Below are 24,957 nucleotides of genomic sequence, written 5' to 3'. Positions count from 1 at the left end.
TGAGCGACTGTTTAGAGGATAACAATGTGCAACATAGTAACGACGTAGATTTCTCACTGTCCTGTATCACTGCTTGGTTTCATTTTACTGTTCAGTTTTATTCCTTTAAAATACAAATTAAAGGAAAAAGAAAAAGGACTGGGGATGTAGCTCCGTGTGAAGGCACTAGGCTCATTCTTCAGTAATGCTTGACAGACAGATAGCTAGGTACAGTGGCACAGGTAAGCACCCTGAGAGGCTGAGGCAGGAGGGTACCGAGTTCAAGCCCAGCCTGAGCACGCTGGTGACTCAGTGAAACCCTGTCTCAAAATAAAAAATAAAAAAGGCTGATGAAGCTCACTGCAATGGCACCAACTTCACTACCCAGTCTGCTCATCCCCCACAAAGACAGAGTTAACAGAAGACAATCAGTAGAAAAATGAGAAATAAACCTGTGAGAGATCGAAACAATTACCAAAGGTGAAGGCCTATTATGGTTGTAAAAGGATACAATGAGGCCCCAAACAGGAAAAAGTATTTAATACTTCAACAAAATACAAAATAAAGTACCCAAGTTACAAAACATAAATTCCTTTGGTTCAGTGATCACACCACTAGTTTTACCTTCAAATGGCTACAGGCATATCCCCTTACAGTGAAGTCAGATTGTCCCCGTCACCCTGGAAGATGTCATACTGAAACCATCAAATACCTCACTGTTCAGTGAAATTGTTGGGAAATAAGAAGGGGCAGGAAGAGCAGGCTGGGCTGGCCTGAAGGAGGAAGGGAGACTACACATGCAGAACAAGTGGGGGTGCTTTCTGCAGGGTCACTGTGGTACATGCTACACAAGACTTACACCCTTGGTACAATCACACAAAAACACTGACAATTCAGCGACCCTGAGCATTCCTGGGAAACAAACAAAAGATGCAGACAAACTGAAGAGAGAAAAGACAGCAATAGGCAGATCACAGCATACAAGAGAACATCTAATCCAAACCCTGTTCTACAGATGAGGATAATGAGACCTAGACACACCAATGTCTTGCCAGAATACACACAGGTTATGGCCATTGGTATAAGAACTTGTGCTTCCTTTTAATACAACCAAACAGAAAGAAATGGATAAGAAAGTCACTGACCTGCTATGGCAGGGGACAAACTCAGGATTCTCATTCCTTTTAGGAAGAGAACTCAACTCTCAAGAACTAGGGGTCTTCAGGGTCCCCTCAGGGTTCCTGTGACACTGGGACTGAGGAACCCAAAGAAACAGAAAGCTGATTGGGACGGATGGTTAATGGCCTTCAGTCTGTTCCCAAACAAGCCCTGCCAGGAAGAAGAGTTAGAAACCTGAAAATCTGCTGAAGGCTGAAAACTAGAGTGAGAGTTTCTAAAGTGTATCCTCCTTCTATCCAGTTTGAAATAGGTATTTAATAAATACTTAATAAGTAAAAGAAGAAATGAACTAGAAGACACTATCAATGACTGGTTCCATGACGAATATTGATCTATTCAAGATCCTTACTGAGGACACTTTTGGGGTTACATTCTTTTTCCCACTCTGCTGGGACTGTGGGTGTATTGCATTACACTGTGCCCCCTGACAAACGAAACAGAGAAAAGTCAGTACAGATTTAAATAATAAAATTAAGTAATAACATCTGTCTGATTGGTAAGAGACTGGAGGCAAAGGCAGAAAGCCATTCTTTCAGCAGCTGCTTTCGTGGGCTGGGGATTTAGCTCAGGGGCATAACAGCATCTGCCTGGCAAGCACAAAGTCGTGAGTTCGATCCCGGTACCCTACCCCCCCAAAAAAAGTCACTAATCCAGCAGCTGCTTTCTTGCCCTTCCTTCACCCCCAGTTGCATGAAGACAGTACTGTACACCAATAGCCGAAATCTCCGAATGTCTCAAAACATGCAATTGAAGTGGGTCAAGCAAACTCTCCTGTGCCCTGTCCCGTCCCAAGAGTCATTTCTTTGACCAGGCAGCAGTGGGAGACTGCGACAGTGAGATCTGACTGCACTTCTCAAAGACGGCCTCAGCTGAGAGCTTGGGCAGCCCCTGGTCCAGAGGGCACTCATCCACCAAGCTGTTCATGGGTGTAGGAGGCAGTGGGGGGTCATCTTCATCTTGACTCAGTCCGGGAGTCAGGGAGTTACCTGCCCTGTCCGATCCCTTGTCCCCCTGCTCTGTGGACACTCCCACTGTCTCAGGCTGCCCTGCTGGAATCGTCCCTGAGTCAGAATATGCTGACAGGGCTTCCTGGAGCAGAGGCAGAAGTTTCTTTCGAGAGACTTGGGTGTTGCCTTGAAGATAGGCTTGGAGGTCAGAGTGAGTGGTTGGGAGAGGAGTCAGCTTCAGCACCGGGGAGTGGGAGTGTTCCAGGGCTCCACAGATCTAGAGAGAAGACAAGAACGGGAAATGCTATGTCACTCAGTGTAGCGAGAAATCAGGCTTCCAAGTGAGAAGCTTCCAATACAGGAGGAAACTTTAATCATGTCATTTCAACTTCAGTTTGGTCATTGCAACAAAAGGAACATCTCCAATACACACATTATTTTAGAAACAGGACCACCCTCCCTCACCACTGGGAAAAGAAGCCAGGACCTTTGTACTGAGCTACATCCTCAGGCCTTTTTTATTTGCTATGTTGAGGCAGAGTCTTGCTAAATTTCCTAGGCTGGATTCAGATTTGCAGCTTGACTCAGTCTCCCAGAGTGCTGGGATTACAGGCATGAGTCACCATGCCTGGAAAGAAATAGAACATTTTAGATCATATTTCTTTTTATTAATAAGGAAACAGGCTGGGGACTTGACTCAAGAGTAGAGTACTTGCCTAACAAGTGCAAGGTCTTGAGTCCATCCAGTCCCTTGTACCACAAAGAAAAGAAACAAAGGCAGCAGCCTGTGCTACAAAGTGAGCTCAAGGTCAGCTTGAACTGCATAGGGAGACCACCTCAGGAAAAAAAAAAAAGTCCTCCAAGCAAGGCATGGTGGCCACTTCTGTGATCATCCATGAGGTCACACTAGCCTGAACTACAAAGGGAGACCTTGTCTCAGAAAAACAAAACAAATCAAAGTAAAATGAAACAATGTCTCCCAAAGGCCTCCTCTCCTGTAGGCAGGGCTTTGGAAGGCTGTTGAGCCTTGGGGCAATACAGCAGACTTGCTCCTAGGAGGAGGGGTCTGGTCACAGGAATCAGGTCACTAGAGGTGTCAATGTATCTCTCTTTCCTCTCCTCTCTTCCTTCTGTGTCCTGGTCATGATGCCAGCAGCTGTCCCGCACTAGGTCCCTCCACTATGCTATTTCTGCCCCAGAGCTGGCCAGTCATAGACTGTAACAACAAGCCAAAAGAAACCTCTCCTCCTCTGAGCTGTGGGTGACCCAGTGAGGAGAAAGTGGCTGAGACATCCAGCAAGTGCATGCCTGTGCACAAGAACTTGAGCTGTCCCTTAGCCAGGATGGGGCTAATAACCCTACAGGCCACGGGAAGACGAAGGCAGAAAGAGGTAGTGACGCCAGGGATTTAGCTCAGGGGCGTAAGTGTTTGCCTGGTGAGCATGAGGTTGTGAGTTCAATCCCTGGTGAAGGAAGGAAGAAAGAAAGGCAATGACAGCAAACAGGCCAAGCATGACACCATGCCTGGCTATGTACAAATACTATCCCATTTAACACTTACAACTACCTCACAAGATTAGTATTGGTATTTAACCTTAGTCTCTCTTTTTTTTTCTTTTTGGGTACTGGGGATCGAACTCACAACCTTACGCTTGCAAGGCAGGTGCTTACGTTGCTGAGCTAAATCCCCGGCCCCTTACCCTCATTTATGATAGGAAAATGGAGGTTTAGGTAGATTAGGTAACTTATGGTTTATGTCAAGCAAAAACTGACATAACCCCAGGTCTGAAACCAAAACAGTGTTCTACATCAATACATTAACACTCTTCCTAAGGTAGGAAGAGGACAGGTAGTGAGGTATGTTAGGAAAAGGATTCCATGGCACCCAGGGTAATGGACAAGGCATTAGGCATCCACACAGCTTCAGGCCAGCAGGAGAACAGATTCTGGAAGGGGGAAGAGCACTTCTTTATTTTTTGTGACATGGGGTCTGAACTCAGGAAACACTGAGCTATATCCCTAAGCCCTTTTTTATTTTGAGACACACTCCTAAACTGGGGAGGTGCCTAGGCCGGCCTCAAACATGCAATCCTCCTGCCCCAGCCTTTTAAGCAGCTGTGATTGCAGGTGTGTGCATCCATACCCAGCAGAGTAGCACTTTTTAATAGGCCAAGCATCCTCCCCTTCATGACAGGACTAGTAGGAGCCACTATGCTCTGAGTGCTCATGCCTCACCTGATCTCACATGTGTACTTTACATAGGATATCATGTTAATGGTCACATCGGGCTACGCCGTATTGTGCCATCTATAGTCTCAGAAGTCAAGTGACATCTTAGCTCAAAGGCAACTAAGTGACAATCCTAGAACAGAAAAGCATGCCTATCAGCTTTCAAAAAATAGTTTTTTCTACAATGCCAGACTCACACTGGATGATATCAAATTAGTTTGCTGGGGGAGAAAACAAAGGCAAAAGGATGGGAAATGGCAGACTCTCCTTTCATGAGTACAAAGAGTTACCTGGCTCTGTGGGGTCCTAGCATCCCTGGCAACCCAACAGTCCCTGGACTGCCTCGAGTCCACTTCTAAATTCCTCTCTTGCGAATAACCAACAGGAACAGAAAGGGAAAGCACTGGGAAAAACAGACAAGTGGAAAACAGGAAAGGAAAAAAATATGGTCCTCAATCACTTCTCTACAGAGTTCACACTATAATGATTAATCTTTGCATGGTATTAAAAAAAAATGCTGGAGACAGAAGCCAGGCCTCCTGGTCTACCACCAAGCCATGCTGACCCATCCTCTAATTATCTAGGCAACAGAGCAGAAACAAATGAATTTTCAGAGAATTAATGATTAAGCCAAGAGTCAAATCTGACTCCAGATTTATACTATTTCCTTCTCAGTGGATTTTGAGTTCCTTCTAAGCAAGGACTGTCTCTAATTCTTGTGGAGTCCCCCTTTCTCAACAGCGGTATGATGATGCCACACATTCATGTGTGAAGGATGGAGAAAGGGGAGTGGGGTTCCAGGCACAGGTCAAGAAGCCTCAAGTTCTTAGAGGTAAGAACTGAGGTCCTCAGAGCTTCAGAACAGAGGTGCACACAGGCAAACTGAAAGAAACACTCACCATCATTCGAAGTGCCACATGGGGACAGAAAACAGCCAACTGCCGCACTGGCTCATTGTGAGTGTTGAAAAAGATGGTCATCGTAACCAGGGCATCGCAGCTGTGAGCCTGGCAGAAAGTGCCAAGGTCTGTGAGGAGGTCAGGCCTCTGCAGGAAGGCCTGGGAGGGAAAAAGAGAGGGATGAGAGCTGTTGTGGGACCCTCTGTCTCTGACAGCAAAAAAGCCTTTAAGGTTTCTTTGCATCTTGATCACAACTTCCTGTCCATCAGAAAGATATCTGATATCTACTGTGCCATATCCCAGCTGGGAAGCAATGAGAACATGAAGAACACAGGTTTTGGATTTGGAACACAGAATTGCCTGGAAAACGAGCTCTATTGACTCTTAGCTAGATGGTCAAGTAGTTATATTAACTTCTTGGACCTGAGTTTTGACATCTAAAAAATGAGACCAACAATTACCAAAGGTGGCCAGTATGGTGGCATACATCTATAATACCAGTGCTTGAGAGGCTGAAGCAGGAGGATTGCTGGGAGTTCATGGCCAGCTTGGGTTACACAGAGTTCAAAGATAGCCTGAATTACATAACAAGAAAACAAATTATCAAAGTAATTGTTTTAAGAACTAAAATGTGGGGCTGGAGATATAGTTTAATGGCACAGCACCTGCCTGACAAACACAAGGTCCTGAGTTTGATTTCCATTACAAAAAAAAAACAGAATTAAAAGGTGAGGAGCTGGAGTGCAGTTCAATGATAGATAGTATCAGCATGTTCAACTGCAGGACAAGAACAAACAAACAAAAAGAATTAAAGATGATAATGGAACCTGACACATTAAAGGCTTTTCTGTTCTTATAATCAAATAAGCAAGACTTTTGCTTTGTGAGCATTTTTATTAGAAAGCAGAACAACAGGGCACATAAATAAAAGCAGGTGTATGCTAAGTGTAATTGTACATGCCTGTAATCTTAGCACTCTGGAAGCTGAGACAGGAGAATCTCAAGTTCAAGCACAGCCTGGGAATGGTGACAATTGTCTGTATTCCCAACTGTTTGGGGTTGAGGCAGGACTATCGTTTGAGTCAGGAGTTTGAGATTACGCATATACCATGTAGTCAGACTGCATCTCAAGTAAAACCCTATCTCAAAACAAAAAGTAAACAGGGTCCTAGATTCAACTCGTAGCACCTTTAAAAAAAAAAAGTGCAGACATGTGATGCTACCTCCTTGACTCTCTGTTCTTCAGAATCTCCGCTCTTCTCCCAAGTCAGGGCTTTTCTCTATCTTTGGCCTTCACTAATGTACTCTAGTTACACAGTGAAATCCTGTCTCAAAACCAAACAGGGCTAGGGATTTAGTTCACTGATATAAGTACCTGCCTGGCAAGCACGAGGTCATGAGTTTGATCCCAGGTACCACATATACAAATACAACAAACAAACAATATGGAGGCTGGGTATGGTGGTGCACGACTGTAATTTCAGCTACTTGGGAAGCTGAAGTGGGAGGATCACAGTGAGTTCCAACCCACTCTGGACTACACAGGCAGACTCTGCCTCAAAAAAAAAAAAAAAAAAAAAAAAAAAAAAAATTTTAAAAAGGGCTGGTGATGTAGCTCAGTGGTAGAGTGCTTGCCCAGTGTGCAGGAGGCTCTCTAGGCTTTACTAAGTAGACAGTTATGTGCTACATATCATCAAAAATGTCAGAGAAAGCAGAAAAAAAAAAAAAAAAAAAAAAAAAAAAAAAAACAAAAACAAGAGAGGCGCCTGCTCTTGGCAGAGTTGATAAATTAGCAGAGGAATATAGACAACAAAGAGATAGGAAACAAGATCATTTCAGTGTGGTAAGTGTTATGAAGAAAACAAGACAAATTAACAGCTGGAGATTTTTACTGTTATTTTTATTTGAGATGCAGTCTGACTATGTGGTGTACGCTTGATCTCAAACTCCTGACTCAACTGATAGTCCTGCCGCAACCTCCCAAACAGCTGGGAATACAGACAACTGTCACCATTCCCAGCTATAGATGTTTTGAACACAGAAAATAGAACTTCAATTACAGTAGTCAGGAAAAACCTCTCAGAACAGGAGGTATCTGAGCTGAGGCCTGAGTGATGAGGAGTAAGCTCTGTAAAGACAGAAGCAAGTTCAAAAGCTGCGTGTGGGGGATGAGCTTAATTGTGGGAGAAGAGAGAAAACCATCGTAGCTGTAGGAGTGCAAGGGCTGTGGCTAGGCGAGGAGGGACCAAGACAGAAAGACAAGAGTCAACTCAAGTGGGATGATGTGAACCTCAGGAAGGGCTTTAGATTTTATTAAAAGCACGATGAAAAGGCAGGAAAAGGAGTGGTTTGATATGATCTGATTCACATCTTAACAGCACTCTGCTGGCTGCTGCAGAGACATACTGCAAGATGACAGGCTGTCAGGGTCACAGAAGAGGTGTTTCCCAGGTGAGCTAGAATGAGGGCCAACCTCACATCCATAACTCAAAATTTCCCTCCCCGCCCACAGCCACACCCTGCTCTTACCACCAGATCCATATATACTGCACTAACGGCCACCTTGATGCCTTGTCTGTAGACAACCTTCTGGTCCTTTCTCAGCATTTGCTCAGTGGTCAAGCCTGGCAATCAGACATCAGACCAGGGTCAAATAGGGAACAAATGGTCCCAACACCAGCAGTGTGAGATGAAGATAAGGAACAGCATTGCCTCTCTTTGGGTGATGTATACTGGAGATCACTGAAAGTGTAACTGTGTGGTCAATTACTTAACTGGATTACAGTGGTTACCTTTAGAGCAAGGAACTTGGGAGAAAAGAATAAAAGAGGAGAAGTTTCTAGCTTAAGTCTCCCCACCCTTTATTTGTGGTGCTGCAAGCTGAACCCTTGCACGTGTAGCCAAGAGATGTCCCACTGAGCTACACCTTCAACACTAACGTCCCCTCTTTCTGGATTGTTTAGCCTTCTAAGTACCTGTGGAATTTTTCTTCTGCCTATCTTCTCCCTTTTTTATGTCAATAGGTAGGAGCTGGGTAGATTAAGAAGTTTTTGGGTCTTTTCCTTTGCCCTTTATGTATTCCCTCTAAATGTCTCTTTCACCTCTCTAACCTCAGTTCTTGGTCTAATAATTTACCATCCCTCAGCACAGAAGCACAGATATATACCCAGAACTTCGTATGGGAATTCAGGGCACTCTATACACTAGGCAGCAAGTGCTCTGTCACTGGACTGCCTTTTTTCTTTTCTCTTTTCTTTCCAGCAGTACTGATGATTGAACCCTCATACTGAGCTACATCCCCTGTCCTAGTTAAAATGTGTTAAATTTTGAAGCAAGGTCTCGCTGAGTCACCAAGTTGCCTGTGCTGGGCTTGAACTTGTGATCTTCCTGCCACAGGTTCCTGGTGAGTGCCATCCTGTTGGCTGATATTGTCTTGATGGTATTCCGGAATATAACGAACAAAGCTTGGCCACCTACTTTCTCATGTGGAGGCAGGGAATTCAGCTTGCCAACTTATACCTGATACATCAAACTTTGCCTTTTGTAAGCAATCAAAGATCTCATCTCTGTCCGGCAGATCTGGGAAGAGGCTCTCCAGCTTTTCCACATACTTCTTGTCCTTTAGGGTTGCCTTTCCAATTTTAAGGTCCATGTTGACACAGTCCAGAATGATGGTTCCTGTGGAAAAAGGAAGTCGCAAAACTTAAATCCTGTGACTACTGTTCTCTCTCTCTCTCTCTTACACACACACACACACACACACACACACACCAGGAATCAAACTCACAACCTCACAACCTCACACTTGCCTGGGAGGCACTCTGCTGCTGAGCTATAACCCCGGCTCAGGATATGAAGTTTGCACAAGGATACTGAACTCTTTCCGGGAGTGGGGGCTGGGATCAGATGCTTTCCAGCTCCTTCTGTGAAACAAGGCTGCCACTAGGAAGCTTTAAGGTCTGCTGCCCTGTGCTTCCTTTCCAACAAGTTTCTCCAATGTAATAACCCATAGGCCTTTAAACAAGTGCCTAAGTGTTCCCCAAAAGAATCTCATCCTTTGGTGGGAGCTGGACGGTTTGGAAAGCATGTGGGTTAGACTGGAAAAATCTAGACTTCTCTGCTTTCCCTAGAGAAACTAGTTGGGTCCAACCCCAAAGTTGCGCTCACCATGCAGGAGGGCTGCAGTCTCTCTATCCAGGATCTCTGGTGCCCCCTGCAGGATCCTCTCGGTCACCAGAGTGGCACAGGACCCCACCAGCTCAACCGAAACATGGCAGGGAGGACAATGTTTCTGATCAATGGGTCGATGGTCAATCACTTCTGCTACTGCCTCCTCCAAAGCTGCGTCACTTCTGTAGAAGGGGAGTTGCAGGAAGAGAAAGAAACATAGGGACATTGTGGCTGTTTCTAACCAATCTCCACCTCCCCGCACCCTTATAATGGAAAGCACAGGTGGTTTAAGCAAAATGACGTTGGTCATTTTTATCTCCTTCATCCCTCTCTGTTTTCTTCTGTCGTGTGTATTGGGCAGGGAGGGGGTACTGGGGACTGAACCAAGGGAACACTGAGCTATAATCCAAAACCTCTTATTTTTATTATGAAACAGGGTATCCTTAAATTGTTCAAACTGCTCTAAAACTTTTAATCCTCTTGCTCAGCCTCCAGAGAAGGCTGGGATTAAAAGCATGTACCCTGTTTCTCCATTCTTCATTTTTTTTTTTCCTTTCCTTTTGTATTTTTTATTTTTGGCATTGCTGGGGACTCAGCTCAGATGTGCTGGGCAAGTGCTCTGCCACTGAGCTACATCCCTAGCACATCTTCTCCATTAATGTTGCCATCAATGTTGCACCTGAGGTGATGTTTATGTTTACATAGCAAGTAAGTAGATTCTGAGAAATATCTGCTGCAAATCTCTTATCCATACATTTATTGTCCTTCAGTGTTGCCTTTCTAACTGACATCCTTGATATGACAAGAATGTAGCCAGGAGGGCTGGGGATTTAGCTCAGTGCCATAAGTGCCTGCCTTGCAAGCTTACAAGGCCTGGTGAGTTCCAGCCCCGGGTATTAAAAAAAAAAAAAAAAAAAAATAGCCAGGCAGGAAGGCATGCACCTGTAATTCAGTGGGATAACAGATGTCCCGGCCAGATCACCCTAATATCCAAAAGAAGAAAAGAATGGGGATATAGCTTACTGCAAAAACCCAGATCCATCATCCAGTACCACAAAAACAGCAGTGAAAAACCTCTCTTGTTCACTGAGTCCACTCAATACTCAAATTCTATTCAGTTCATCAGGGCCTACGGCTTCTATTCTGCATCCTTTTTTTCTAGCCCTGCATCGGTGATCAGTGGGGTCTCAGGACCTCTCAACTAGACTGGACTCTCAACAAATCTCTATCTTGGGGCTGGGGATTTAGCTCAGCGGCATAAGCACCTGCCTTGCAAGCAGGCGATTGTGAGTTCGATCCCCAGTACCGATAAAAATGAAAAAGACAAAAAAAAAAAAAAAATCTCTATCTTTCAACAGTCTCTTAACCAATCACCTCTTCTAACTAGGGTCCTCTGAAGCCATTCTTCACAGAGCTGCCTGAGTACCTGGAATAGAAGTGATATCAAGTTCCCCACTAGTTACACTAAAGTACAATCTCATTCAAGGGCTCCATGATTTTTTTTTTTTTTTGTCTTTTTCGCTTTTATTGGTACCAGGGATCGAACTCACGACTGCCTGCTTGGAAGGCAGGCGCTTATGCCGCTGAGCTAAATCCTCAGCCCCCCCCCCCCCCACTTTTTGTCTTTTTCTTTTTAATCAGTACCGAGGATCAAACTCACGACCACCTGCTTGCAAGGCAGGTGCTTATACCGCTGAGCTAAATCCCCAGTCCAAGGGCTCCATGATTTAGGCCTATTGCTCTAGTCTCATCTTTTTCTTTTCCATATTTGGCTTTTTCTGAGATACTATGTAATCCAGGCTGTTCTTTTATTTATTTGCTTTTTTTTTTTTTTTTTTTTGGTATCAGGGATTGAACTCATGACCTTGTGCTTGCCAGGCAGGCTCTTATGTCACTGAGCTAAATTCCTGGCCCACCTGTTCTTTTATTTATTTAAATTTTTTTATTTTTTTATTTTTTTTGTCATTTTCCTTTTTATCGGTACCGGGGACTGAACTCAAGACTGCCTGCTTGCAAGGCAGGCGCTTATGCCGCTGAGCTAAATCCCCAGCCCCTTTTTATTTTGTTTTTTTGAGACAGGGTCTCGCTATGTACCCCAAGCGGCCTTGAACTCACAACAATCCTTTTGCCTCAGCCTCCCGAGTGTTGGGATTATAGAAGTACACCACCATACCCAGCATCAGGCTGTTTTTGAACTCACAATGTAGCCCAGGCTGGACTCAAACTCATGATTTCCCATCTCAGCTGCCCAAGTGCTGCAATTACAGGTATGTGATACTATGCCCAGTTTTCACATCTGACTTCCCCATACACTTTATGCTCCAGCTGTGCAAAACAAATTCCAGTTCCCCTACTTCCCAGACTGTTTTATGCCTGTATGGCTTTGCTTCTATGAATTGTTCCCTCTAGAATGCCTTGTCTAATCACCTTCCCTCCACACTCAGGGAGCAAACACCTACTCCTCTTTGAGGCTGAGATTAAGGTTCAATTACTATAAAACATTTCCAGGTGCTCTAAAATCTCCACTGGTGGGATGGACCATTGTACTCTCTATCCTGCTCCCCTCACAGTGGCAGCACTTACCACAACATCCATTACCAGTTTTTCTTGTTCCCTCTTCCAGACAGCTTCGTAAGAACAAAAGTGAGACTGTCTTACTTTTTTCTTTTTCTGCTACTGGGAATCAAACTCAGGTCCTTGTGCTTTCGAGGCAGGTACTTGTGCTGCTGAGTTATATCCCCAGTTACCATCTCACTTTTATCTTCCAAACAAAAGTTCATTCATGGGGCTGGGGATTTAGCTCGGCGGCATAAGCGCCTGCCTTGCAAGCAGGCAGTTGTGAGTTCGATCCCTGGCACCGATAAAAACGAAAAAGACAAAAAAAAAAAAAAAAAGTTCATTCAAGAGTGAATCAATATGTACTAATAACCTTCTGTCATTTCCTGGTATAACTGCAGTATGCTCAAAGAAAAAAATACACATTTTAAGCTCTAAAGCAGAATCAGGGGTAGGCATAGTGCCACGGGTGATAATCCCGGTTGCTTAGTAGGTGACGACAAGAAGATTACAAATTTGAGGCCAGGCTGGCATGGTTGTGCATGTCTGTGACTCCAGCACCCAACGAGCTGAGGCCAGAAAATCACTGCAAATTTGAGGCCAGCCTGGGGTACATAGTGAATTCAAGGCCAGCCTGAACTACATAGGAAAACCCTATCTAAAAACAAGACAAAAAAACAAACAGAACAAAATGTTTGCAGTCAGCCTGAGTGATTTGATAAGATCTTTTGTAAAATAAAAATCTTTTAAAATAGCTGGGAATATAGCTGTAGTTGATTATTGTACTTGCTTGTATCTGACGCCTTGGGTTTTGTCTCTAGTACCAAAAAACAAAGAAAATGATTAGCAAAAGCCAAACAGTCTTAGTCAAAGCTCATCCTCATGTTGCTTTTTTGGCAGGGTTTTTTCCAGTCCTAAATTAGGAGCAGAATTATTATAGTTATACACATTTGTTAAACAGACATGAATGAGCTAGGCACGGTGGTACATTCCCTAGACCCAAATAAGGTATTTATAGATCTTATGTGTGTTGCAGATAACACATTCCAAAGTCACTAAAAGTCTATGCAGGAAATACCTTTGTTAACTTAAAAAAAAAAAAAAAAAAAAAAAAACAATAGCTGAAGCCGAGCATGGTGGCGTACACCTATAATTCCAGTACTTAGGAGGCTGGGGCAGGAACATTTAACTGTGAGTTCAAGGCCAGCCTGAACTGCATAGTGAGAGTCTACCTCAAACACACACACACACACACAAAATATATGCAGGGTGTGGTGGGGCACTCCTGTAATCCCAGTACTCAGGAGGCTGAGGCAGGAAGATGTTCCAAGTTCAAGACCAGTCTGCACTACAAAGTGAGTTAAAGGCCAGCTTGAATTGCATAGCAAGACCCTGTCTCAAAAAGACCAAACAAAACAAAACAAAACAAAACAAAAAGTTTCTATTATAACAAATACACCACAAAAATCTTTTTGTTTTGGTTTTTTGAGATAGGGCTTGGATATATATAGCCTAGGTTGACTTTGAATTCTTAATCTTTCTGTTTGAGTCTCCCACTGGAATTTTAGACATGTTTTACCATGCTTAGTCACAAAAATCTTAATGACAAACAATAATTGCTGGGTGTGGTGGCTCACGCCTATAATCCCAGCACTCGAGGAGGCTGAGGCAGGAGGGTCCTTACAAGTTCGACACCAGCCTAGGCTACAAAGTGAGCTCAAGGCCAGCCCAAACTGCACAGTGAGACCCTGTCTCAAAAAAGACAAAAAAACAAACAAACAAACAAACAAAAAAACACAATAATGAAGGCTGATTTAACTGAAAAAGATTTTTCTTTGTGAGACAAGCACTTATTATGTACATTGGACTTGAATTCACTGTGATCCTATTGTCTCAGCCTCTTGGATACTGGGACTATATGCAAGCACCACCATAGCCAGCCAATTTTTGAGTTATTCTTTTTTAGTCTGAACTCACCATGTTTCTATTTCTTTTTATGATGGTATATATCATGGGTTTTTTTTGGTACTAGGAATTGAACTCAGGGCCATGTTTTCTTTTTTTCTTTTGTCTTTTTCATTTTTATCAGTACCGGGGATCGAACTCACGACCGCCTGCTTGCAAGGCAGGTGCTTACGCCGATGAGCTAAATCTCCAGCCCTGGGCCATGTTTTCTAGGCAGGTGCTGTGCCACTGAGCTACATCCCTGGTCCAACAGTATGTATCTTTATGACATAAACATATACATATAACTTAAGAGATGACAACATTTGGTCACGATTTTCTTTTTCTGATTTTTTTTGGGATTCTTTTGGTACCAGAAATCAAACTTACAATTTTGTGCTTGCCAGGTAGGTGTTGTGCCACTGAATTATATCCATCATCCTTTTTGACACAGTTCAGGCTGTTCTTTTTTTTTTTTTTTTTTTGGTACTGGGGATAGAACCCACGACCTCGTATTTGCCAGGCAGGCACTTATGCCACTGAGCTAAATCCTAGGACCCCTGGCTGGTCCTGAAGGCGCAATATAGCCCAGACTGGCCTAGAACTCACAGACATCTTCCTGTCTCAGCCTCCCGAGAGCTGGGATTATAGGTGTGCACCATCATATCCAGCTCTTTCTTTTTCATATTTTAGTAAATTTTATCTGGTACATGCATATCAATTTAAATCCTCTCTACTTACTTGGGTAAGACATGATGGTCGACCAGAATGAGGGTGAGCAAGCCAGCCTGGTGCAATGCATCAAGGTCAATCTCATCCCGGAAAATCAACAGGGTCTCTGGAATATGAACCCTCTGAAGGAAGAAGACATTGTCACCTCGCAGAGGTAGCTCAGAACGTTTTATATTTAAAACTGGTATAAAGACTTCCTCAGCTTCCGTTGTCTGGACAGGAAAGTAAAAAGAAGGTATCTCAAACTTTTGGAAGACGAGAAATAGTCAGTAGCAAGACTAGGCTGGAGGTGCAGCTCAGTGGCGGTAGAGCACACACTAAGGATCTGTGAGGCCCACAGTTCCATGCTAGCACCAAAAAATAAGAGCAATAAAGGAGACATGATCTGAGGTAAGTCACCACCTTTGTCAAAGCTGCAACTATCTAGTCCATAAAAATAAAAGGGTGAGGACAGGGATAAATCTTTTTTTTTTTTTGTCTTTCTCATTTTTATCGGTACCAGGGATTGAACTCACGACTGCCTGCTTGCAAGGCAGGCGCTTATGCCGCTGAGCTAAATCCCCAGCCCCCACAGGGATATATCTAAGTGGCACAACACCTGCCTGGCAAAAGGGAGGTCATGAGTTCAGAGAGAAAAGAAAGAAATGGGTGATGATCCTTTAGTTCATGAAGGACTCTGGCACATTACTGCTCTGATACTAAGAGAGAAACAAAGAGAAAGAGAGACAAGAAAATAAATGGAGAATCTTTTTTTGTTGGGGAGGGTTCTGGGGTTTGAATCTACCTGTGCTCAGCACATGCTCTACCACAAGCTGCACCCCATGCCCAAAAGGATTGACCCTGGCCTCTCCTCCTTGGGAGTAACATGAAGGTTAACAAGATAATCCCTGGGAAGTCCTGGTTTTACATACAATGCCACAGAGATTATCAATCCTTATGAGTTAACCTGGATGAGATCACAAACACCCAGAAGGAACTCATATGCTGTTTGTACGCTGCTTTATGGTTTACAAACCCCTCAGAATAGATTTCCTCATCTGTCCCTCACAGCAACACTGTGAAATGTTACTCTGGATGTGACATAAGACTTCGCAAAAGGGAGAGCTGGGGATTTAGCTCAGCAGCATGTGTGCCTGCCTTGCAAGAGTGCAGTCATGAGTTCGATCCCCAGTACCAAAAAAAAAAAAGGCTCTTAAGTTTTGAGCTGGGGATTTAACTCAGTGGCATAAGCGCCTGCCTGACAAGTACAACATTGTGAGTTTGATCCCCAGTACCAAAAAAAAAAGGAGATACTGAGAAGATTTAGCAAAAGGGGCTGGGGATTTAGCTCAGCAGCCTAAGCGTGAGGTCGTGAGTTCGATCCCCAGTATCATACATAAAACAAAACAAAAGACTTAGCAAAGGCTAGGCATGGTGATATATGCCTATAAGGTTAGCACTTGGGAGGACATGGCAGGATTGTTGTGAATTTGAGGTCAGCCTAGGCAACATAGAGATTCTGTCTAAAAAAACTTAGCAAAAGCAAGGGATTTAACTGACCCTAGGCTAAATGCTGGTAAGTGGCACAGCATCTAAATCTTTTCATCCTAAGAGATTTTATTCCTAGGTACTCACCTTTGTCAGATAAAAAGCCAAGGTGAGAGCCGACACCATGGAGTCCAAGTCACAGGCTTCATTTCCTAGTACCACGTGCAGAGGCCGAGACTCCTGGAGAGGAAGAAGAGCAATGTTTTATATTTAAAATTTGTGGACTGGAGATTTAAATCAGCAGCATAAGTGCTTGCCTTGCAAGCATGTAGTCGTGAGTTTGATCCTCAGTGCCAAAAAAAATAAAATAAAATAAAAAATAAAATTCGGGGGCTGGGGATTTAGCTCAGCGGCATAAGTACTTGCCTTGCAAGCAGGTGGTCGTGAGTTCAATCCCCAGTACCAGAAAAAAGAAAAAAAAAAAATTCATATAAATGATTTTCTCAGCCTCTGTCCATTTGCACTTATCTTCAGCCCTTGTGGGGCCTGGCACACAGCCTTTCCCTGAGCCTTGCAGAAGAGTTGGGGCAGGGGAGGGTCTTACCAAAAAGGCCCGAGGGTTTCAGATAAACTTTAAGCATTCTACACATAACCAGTTGGTAGGAAAGTGCATTTTATTGCTACTCAACTGTCTGCTGAAATGTTACCTTTCAGAAGAACAGGAGAAAAGAATTAGCTGATATCTTATGTTTCTTAGGCATTCAAGGTAGTCAAAAGTGGGACATTTCAGTAGCTGATAAACCCAACATTCCACTTGACTCCATTTTAAAAATAGGAAAGTGACTCTTCTATGTCTAATGAGAACAGGTGAGAAGATTTAGGAAATAATGGTAAAAGATTTAGTCCCTTATTCAACTGTCCAAGGAAATCCTGCCTTCCTTAAGAAGCCTTAATGATAACTATATATAACTGACAGCTCTCACAATCCAAGAGGCAAACTCAGATTAAACAACAGTTGTTGCCACTGGAAATTTTATTTTTAAAGCTTTGAAAAGTCCAGCTACTCTGAGTAAGGACAGATAGATGGTTTATTAATCCTGCTCTCTTGCATCTCCTTACCTGTAGTTTTAAATAAAACACATTTCGACTACAGTGCCTATAATAGTAGAGACAGGATTTTGGTCTTGTTTGTAAACATGTGGTAAATATGCCAGGCATTATTCTAATATGTTTATTTAATATTTTTGCAGTATTAACTGATCATTTTACAGGTATGATGGTGTACATCTGTAATCCTAGTACTTGGGAAGATCATCATGAGTTCTAGGCCGGCCTGGGCTACATAGTAAGACCCTGTCACAAAAAAAGAAAATAATGAACAATTGTTTAATCCTCAAAACAACTCAATTAGGTAGGTACTTTTAGAATTATTCTTTTATTCCAAAAAGGAGCATGCTGCCAGACAGAATGAGCCAGGTAGCAGCACACGCCTGTCATCTCTGAGAGGCTGAGCCAGGAAACAGAGCAGGAGCTCAGCCAGAGCAATTTAGCAAGACCCTGTTTCAAAAAATAAAAAAAGCTCAGTGCAGCTCAGTGCAAAGGTCCTGGACTCAATCCTCAGCAGCATTAAAAAAAGAGGAGTAGGAGGGTGGAAGAAGAGAAAGAAAAGGAAGGAAAGAATGAGGGGGAGAAAGCAAGAGGGAGGGAAGGAGGGAGGGAGAAGGAAATAAATGCAGAATCTTTTTTTTTTGGGGGGGGGTTCTGGGATTTGAATCTACCTGTGCTCAGCACATGCTCTACCACTGAGCTGTACCCCATGCCCAAAAGGACTGACCCCTGCCCTCTCCTCCTTGGGAACGAGTGGAGAAGAGGGGAAGAGAGAAAATCCATGGCTCAGTTTAGTGCAAAATGATTCTCTTTCCACTTTTCTTTCAAAACAGTTCTATCTCAGTCTGCCTCTCAAAGAGAATAGGATGAAGAAGACCAAAAATAGACGTACTAATGACAACACTTCAGCCTTGTTATTTGCACTGGATAATTCTTGGTTGTGGGGCCATCCTGTGTGTGTTAATGGGTACTGGGCAGTTATAGAGTTGCACCTGTAATCCATGTGCTCAGGAGGCTGAGGCAGAAGGATGACCATGAGTCTGAGGCCAGAGTGCTACACAGTAAGCTCAAAGGCCAGCCCAAACTACACAGTCAGACCCTGTCTCAAAAAAAGAAAAATATGTCACCCAGAGCAGTGTGAGTAAAATGGCAAGTTATTACGTTGTATGAAATAAGATCGAAACAGAAAACCAAACATTATGTGTTCTCACTTATATATGGAAACTAAAAACTTGATCTAAAAAAGTAGAGAATAAAATAATGGTTACCAGATTGTAGGCAGAATGTGGGGGAGAAACAGCGAAAGGTCAGTTGTCAGGCACAGACATTCAGTTGTACAGGAGGACTAACATAACTACTGTTGACAAATATGAATTGAAATATTTCAAAATAATCCTGGGTAGAGAGGATTCTGAATGTTTCCAACACAAAATGATGACAGGCGGGAGTTCAACTCTGCTGCAGAGAATATATTTTTGTTGTATTAAAAACAGCAACAGGGGCTGGGGTTTTAGCTCAGTGGCATAAGCGCCTGCCTTGCAAGCAGGTAGTCGTGAGTTCGATCCCCAGTACTGATATAAAGGAAAAAGACAAAAACATAAAAAGAAAAGAAAAAAAACAGCAACAAAAAGCTGGACCTGGTGGTTCATGCCTGTAATCCCAGCATGCAGGAGGCTGAGGCAGGAGGATCGTTGCAAACTTGAGACCAGCCTGGGCTACCAAGGGAGCTCAAGACCAACCTGAACTGTGCAGTAAGACCCTGTATCAAAAAACAAAACAAGGGGCTGAGGATTTAGCTCAGCGGCATAAGCGCCTGCCTTGCAAGCGCATGGTCGTGAGTTTGACCCCCAGTACCAATAAAAAATAAAACACCAAAAAACAGATGATAAATGCCTGAGTGACAGAGATATCAATATCAATGAATCATTATACACTGTCTACATGTACTGGAATGTTCACTGTACCCCATGAGTATGTATAATTCTTTTATCTCAATTCAATATACAAATATATATATATATGGAAAAAGGTTTTTTTCCCTTCATTTTGGAGGCAAGATCTTGCTGTACATAGTCCAGGCTGGACTTGAACTCACTATATAATCCAGGCTGGCTTCAAGCGTATAGCAGTTCTCCTGTCTCAGCCTCCTGAGTGCTGGGATTACAGATATGGGCCATCACATCTGGCCAGCAAGTCTTTCTTCACATTAAACTGTTTTCTAAAGCAAAGAGAGAATTATGCCACCCAGACCCTACTCCTATATCAGCACCTTTGATTTGCAATTCCTGTCCCTGCTATGGAGGAGGCCTGTTTTCTGGAGAGCAACAGCTGGGCTGCCACAATGACTGTGGCACAAAGTGACAGCCAAACACTTGAGCTGAGTGGCTCCAGTAAGTACTTGTCCACTGAAGCACTGAGGGGCCGTGTGCTCTGGAACCATACAAACACAAGGAGCCATTCAGCCCTGACTCTGGAGGAAAAGAGGAAAAGAACAGAGAAAAGGTAGAGTGCAGCAGACAGGGAGACAAGGAAGCCCATGGAGAACTCGCCCCCACACTCACTTACTCTAGCACTGCTTCACTGCAAGAGGCGGCTGAGTCGGCAGGGAAAGAAAGCAAAGCAAAGCGAAAGGCAGGCGCCAAATACAACCTCGTGTCTGTGCTGAGAAAGAATTCCAGAGTGTGGGGAAACAAGCACCCTTTTGTGCTTGGCTGCGCTCTGGTAGAAACCAAAATGCAAGACTCTAGGCCTTCAGCACATCTTGGGCAGCGGACACAAAGGTAGATGGTAGCACAGCCAGCCCTTCTCATTGTCAGCACTATTACCCGCGGTCTGGGCTGTTTGCCACTCCAAAACCACGATGTGCACGTTCCCAGCTCTGCCTACCCTCTGCGCTATTTGTTGCAGTGTTTGAAAGCAGAACTGCCACTTGAAAAGATCACAGACTGGGGCTGAATCCCAGCCCTGCCTCTTATTTGCTGTGGGACTCTGGCTTTCTCTCATCTTTCTCCTCCCCATTCCAGTCCTTTTGTCTGTGATGCCATCCTCACCATCCAGGCCAAAACACTCTTTCTCTAAATACCACCCCACTTCCAGCACCTGTGGCTCTTTGATGGAATTTAACTTCTGCCCTACAGAGCATCACTATCTTATCACGGCTATGTGTCTTAAATCCTAATCTGGCGGCTATATCCTTTGTTGTTCAAAACAGAGCACTTCTGGGAAAGGAAAGGTGTACCCTTAATGATCATGTTCAAGATAATCGACTCCTGGCAAAACTGGGTGTATGGGTGCCCAACTTACAAGGCATTATTATCCCATTGATCCTCCTGAGTGCTGGGAATGCAGGCGTGAGCCACCACGCCCGGCTGCTACATCCTTCTTTTATGGATCACTGGCATGTGTCACTAAACCCAGATAGGATTACTTTTTGGTTTGTTTGTTTGAGACAGTCTGGCTGTGTAGCTCAGGTTAATGTTGAACTTACCATGCCCAATACAGGACTACAAATTTCTAAGGACAGCCAATCACTCAGGATTTCCGTCTCCTGCCTGAGAAGTGTGCACAATTTAGTATCCAAAGATCATTGGGGACTTTGTCCCTGGTGCTACCTGAACTTGAATGTAGCCCCACCCTGAAGATTTCACCCTCTTAAAAGTAAAAGATGAGTCACCAGGAATAGACCATTTAGTTAGACAAGGTTCCTTTTACGTATTGGCAGTGTGGCAGAGGCTAAAGAAAGTTTCTCTGAAAGCATGTGATAAAAATGTGGCATCAAAAGGAGACTTGGCTGAATTATTACCTGTCTTTACCCTATACAAAAGTCAAACATTTACAATTCCCTAAGAAATTTACTACTAAGTTATCATTTAACAGAAACATGCAAACTTAATTGTGTCTGAAACATGTCTCCCTTTATACAAGAAATGATGGGATGGTCTCTGGAGAATGGAATGGAGAAAAAAAAGGTTTTTAATCTTTTTTGACTTAGTATCTTTTTTTGGGGGGGGAGATACTGGGGATCGAACTCCTGACCTTTCAGTTGCCAGGCAAGAGCTTTATGCCAGAGCTAAATTCCTGATCCTGACTTAATTATCTTTTTAAACTTGGTTTTTTGGTGTGGGTAGGCTACTGGGAATTGAATCCAGGGTCTTTGTAGTGAGCTACATTCGCAGCCCAGTCTTTTTCTAAAGTGAAAAAAGGTTTTACTCAGCCTTTTTCTAGAAAAAGGTTTCACTAAGTTCACCAGGTTATGCTCAAATTTGCAATCCTCCTGCCTTAGCCTTCCACATTGCTGAAATATGAAGTGTGTACCTCCATGCCTGGGTTATATGTATTCTATTCTGTAATTAAAAGTGATCTAAATCATTGGCATATGCCCACCAATGTATTCTGACACCTGTTTACCAGTATTCTTGAGACTCTAATTTGTTCCTTTCACCAAATCTTTTTCTTTTTCTTTTTTTTTGTCTTTTTCTTTTTTATCGGTACCAGAGATCGAACTCACGACTGCCTGCTTGCAAGGCAGGCGCTTATGCCGCTGAGCTAAATCCCCAGCCATGTTCCTTTCACCAAATCTTGATGAGACTGTGTGATAATTAGCATTTTAAGGCATAATGTCACCTTTACAAGTTTCCAGGTTTGGAAGAGAAGATCTAGATCTTGCTCTTTGGCAGGTGAAAGAAACAGGTCAAGATATCAGTAAAATACCAGAAAAAAAAAAAATCAAGTCTTTTTCCAGCTTCACAATGCAGAGATATACTGTCCCAAAGTGGGTGAGGAACTGAGGAGAGCAGACACTGGAGTAGATCAGCCAAAGAAGTAAGTTTCTGGTGAGGTTTCTGGTCTGACCACTCTTCACTGAAAGATGGAAAAGAATGCTGGTGGTGAAAAATCTAAGTCTTTAGTGTTGAGAATGGTATCACATAAATCCTACATTAGCCCTTCAGTGAGCTTCCTGTGATGGAATCAGAGGTAACCAAGATTGGTTCCAAGTTGTCTTATTCATGAAAGCAACTTTCAGCCACCTATGGTGGTGCATTCCTGTAATCCCAGCACTCTTGAGACAGAGTCTGGAGGATCCAGGAGATTTCAGGGCCAGCCTGGGCTACAATTTGAAGTACATAACAAAACCCTGGGGTGGGGTGGGGGAGCAACTTTCCTCAAATTTGTTTTTCACAAGAAAAAACTTGGTGTAACTGATGTTAAAATTGCACTTCACCCTAACTCAGTATGAAAACATTCATTTATCCCAGAAGCTGAGTATGCTGCAGAAATTAGGTGATTTTTAGGATTTGTCAAAGATCAGAATCTACTGTGTAGTGTAACTTGTAAGCACTTAAAATATTTTATTTATGTGTTTATTCGCAGTACTGGGGATTAAGCCCAGAACCTTTGTACTGAACTATATTCCTAGTATTTTTATTATTACTATTATTTTATGTTTTGGTCTTTTTGAGACAGTCTCACTATGCAGTTTAGGGTTGGTCTACAATTTGTAGCAAACCTACCTCAAGTGCTGGGATTATAGGCATACACTACCACACCCAGCTTGCCCAATCCTTTTATTATTATCATTATTATTTTACTTGGGAACAGGGTCTCATTAACTCACTAAGTTGCCCAGGCTAAGTTTGAACTTGCAATCTTTCCGTTTTAGCCTCCCAGAGTGCTGGGATTACAGATAGGTTTAAGGTATTTTATTTTATTTTTTTGTTTTGTTTTATCGGTACCGGAGATCGAACTCATGACCACGTGCTTGCAAGGCAGGCACTTATGCCGCTGAGCTAAATCCCCAGCCCTAAAGTACTTTAAAATAAAGAAGATAAATAAAATGAAGATATAGTCCAGGTTTCTGCAGGGGTAGTGTTATAGCAGAGAACAGGTGAACTCTTGGAGCCTCTCCAGCTAGCTTTCCACTGCTAACTGCAGATAATAGCCTAATGCTGCATCACTAGTCAGCATGGGGTGAAGCCAACTGCCTCAGAAAGAACCCAAAATAAGCTCCAAAGTATTCAGTCACGCTTCTGGTTTTGATTCCAAACATACTTTGCGCTTATCCCTTTCAAGAGGGAGTGGTGTTGGGTGTTTTCCATAATGTGTCAGGGAGCAAAGGAATGCAGGTTGTGTATCAACAGACACGGCTGATGTGTTCTACATGTTTGGCTTAAAAACAGATTTAAAGTAAAACACCGTGGTCACCCCTTCCATCTAAGAGTTCTGTTCGCCAGGGAGACACTGCCAATGGAAGATGAGGCGTGAGCCCAGACCCCCTGCACACCCCTCAGATCTGCTCGGCGGCCGGAGGCTCAGGCAGGCCCGGGGAGCCAGGAACTCAGAGGGGCGGGGAGAAAGGAAGCGCGCTCGGGCGCTCGGGCGGCACAGGCGACAGCAGCCAGAGACTTAAGTCAATTAGGTCCCCGACCCCCGATTCATTCCTCCCTGCCGCTCCTGGGCGGATGTCGAAGGCGGGGAACCTAACGCGGGGAGAACAAGCAACATTCTCTCGCTCGTAAGCTAATTCGCTCTTCGCACTTCAAACCTGATCAGCCCCCGTCCCCTCCCCACAACTCGGTGATCCCTTCCACACGGACTGTCCAGGTTCCCCGAATCGCACATACTCGTCCCTCCCAGACCCCATCCAAGCTCCATTCCTTAGTCACAGAGACCTATTACCTGCAGAGCGGCTCGACAACCCTGCAGGTAGTCCTCCATGGTGAAGACCAAGGGATGTCTTCGGCCCTAGTTGAGAGGCTCTCGGGCGAACGCACCCTATCCAAAATTCAGGGTCTAGAAGTGAGAGTCAGAAGGCGGGACTCGAACCCGCCACAAAGCAATTCGGTCGCCAGCCCTGGGAGGAAGTGCGTCACGCGGCGCTCTCCGAGTCCGACATTCCCCGCCCCAGCAGCGCAGGCGGAGTTCTGCTCCTAGAGACTCCTGGGACGTCGCCCCGAAGGTGAAAGGGCGCGGCGCAGGGCGTGCTGGGAAATGTAGGCCAGGAGGTCCGAAGTCATTCCAACACTTGGAGAATTTCCTTAGGGTTTTGACACATAGATGTGTACGTGTCACATTAACCCATTTTTGTGGCTTCTGAACTTCCTTTCTCAGACTGGGCTAAGTATAGTATCTTAAAATATATGACACCAAAAATCTAGTTGTCACTTTACAACATGACGCAACAGCTCTCCATCTTCTAGAATTCTCTGTTCACCCAGCTGATCTATTGCTACCAATTTTGTAGTTGTACATACAAGAAAAACATTAAAATAGTTTTTGAACTCTCTTCTTAATAGCTTCCCTTGCTGTTTCTTCCTCTGCAGCCTCAGCAGATACTGTCTCATTCCTTTCTTGGACTGTTGTAACCTTTTTTTATTCCTGATTGTTCCAACTGCTCTTTCAGTCTTCAGAGTTGCTTCATGCCTCATTCTACGGCAGCTGTATAGGTGGAGATTGGAGGACCCTTCAGAATGTAGGTTCCAACTTCCCTTAACTGCCACTTTCCACTCCCAACATCTTTGTCCTTCCTTTTCAGAGTCCCCTCTTCATCAAGTGTTCCCTCATTTGTTAACCTATCCCTCTGCTTCCTACTGCCAGCCTCACACAAGCTTTTCCTTGTTCCCCAAGCTGAGGAGGGGACTGATGCAGGGAGGCCTGTGAGCACAGGAAGTCAGATCTCCTGTCAGCTGCTTCTCTCCTTTCTGTGCTTTCTCCCCAGAACCTGGGGCTTCTCCCACACCTGTGAGCTACCA

The 24,957-nt window shown here is 43.9% G+C and overlaps 1 protein-coding gene across 4 annotated transcripts; it reads right to left on the bottom strand.

Moving 5' to 3' along the window:
* Positions 1–502: 502 nt before the first annotated feature.
* Positions 503–24,116, bottom strand: Prune1 (prune exopolyphosphatase 1). 4 transcript variants are annotated; one of them, XM_063253008.1, is made up of 8 exons: positions 23,885–24,116; positions 16,250–16,342; positions 14,645–14,757; positions 9,401–9,585; positions 8,753–8,911; positions 7,763–7,857; positions 5,234–5,392; positions 503–2,382 (listed from the first exon to the last, which is right to left on the bottom strand). In XM_063253008.1, exons 1-8 carry the CDS (start codon positions 23,921–23,923, stop codon positions 1,954–1,956), a joined length of 1,272 nt encoding a protein of 423 aa, XP_063109078.1. In that variant the 5' UTR covers positions 23,924–24,116; the 3' UTR covers positions 503–1,953. The 4 variants fall into 4 exon arrangements, with proteins under 4 accessions (XP_063109078.1, XP_003478998.1, XP_063109086.1 ...); XM_003478950.5 differs by having other exon boundaries at positions 14,645–14,847; positions 23,885–24,115; XM_063253016.1 differs by lacking the exons at positions 14,645–14,757; positions 23,885–24,116 and having other exon boundaries at positions 16,250–16,348.
* Between the last annotated feature and the right edge of the window lie 841 nt (positions 24,117–24,957).

This window comes from Cavia porcellus, unplaced genomic scaffold (genome assembly GCF_034190915.1).
Source record: "Cavia porcellus strain 051 isolate PalLab524CR breed Dunkin Hartley unplaced genomic scaffold, mCavPor4.1 scaffold_1, whole genome shotgun sequence".
Classification (NCBI taxonomy): domain Eukaryota; kingdom Metazoa; phylum Chordata; class Mammalia; order Rodentia; family Caviidae; genus Cavia; species Cavia porcellus.
Note: the sequence above shows the minus strand (reverse complement) of the source record. Positions and strands in the feature narration are given on the sequence as shown.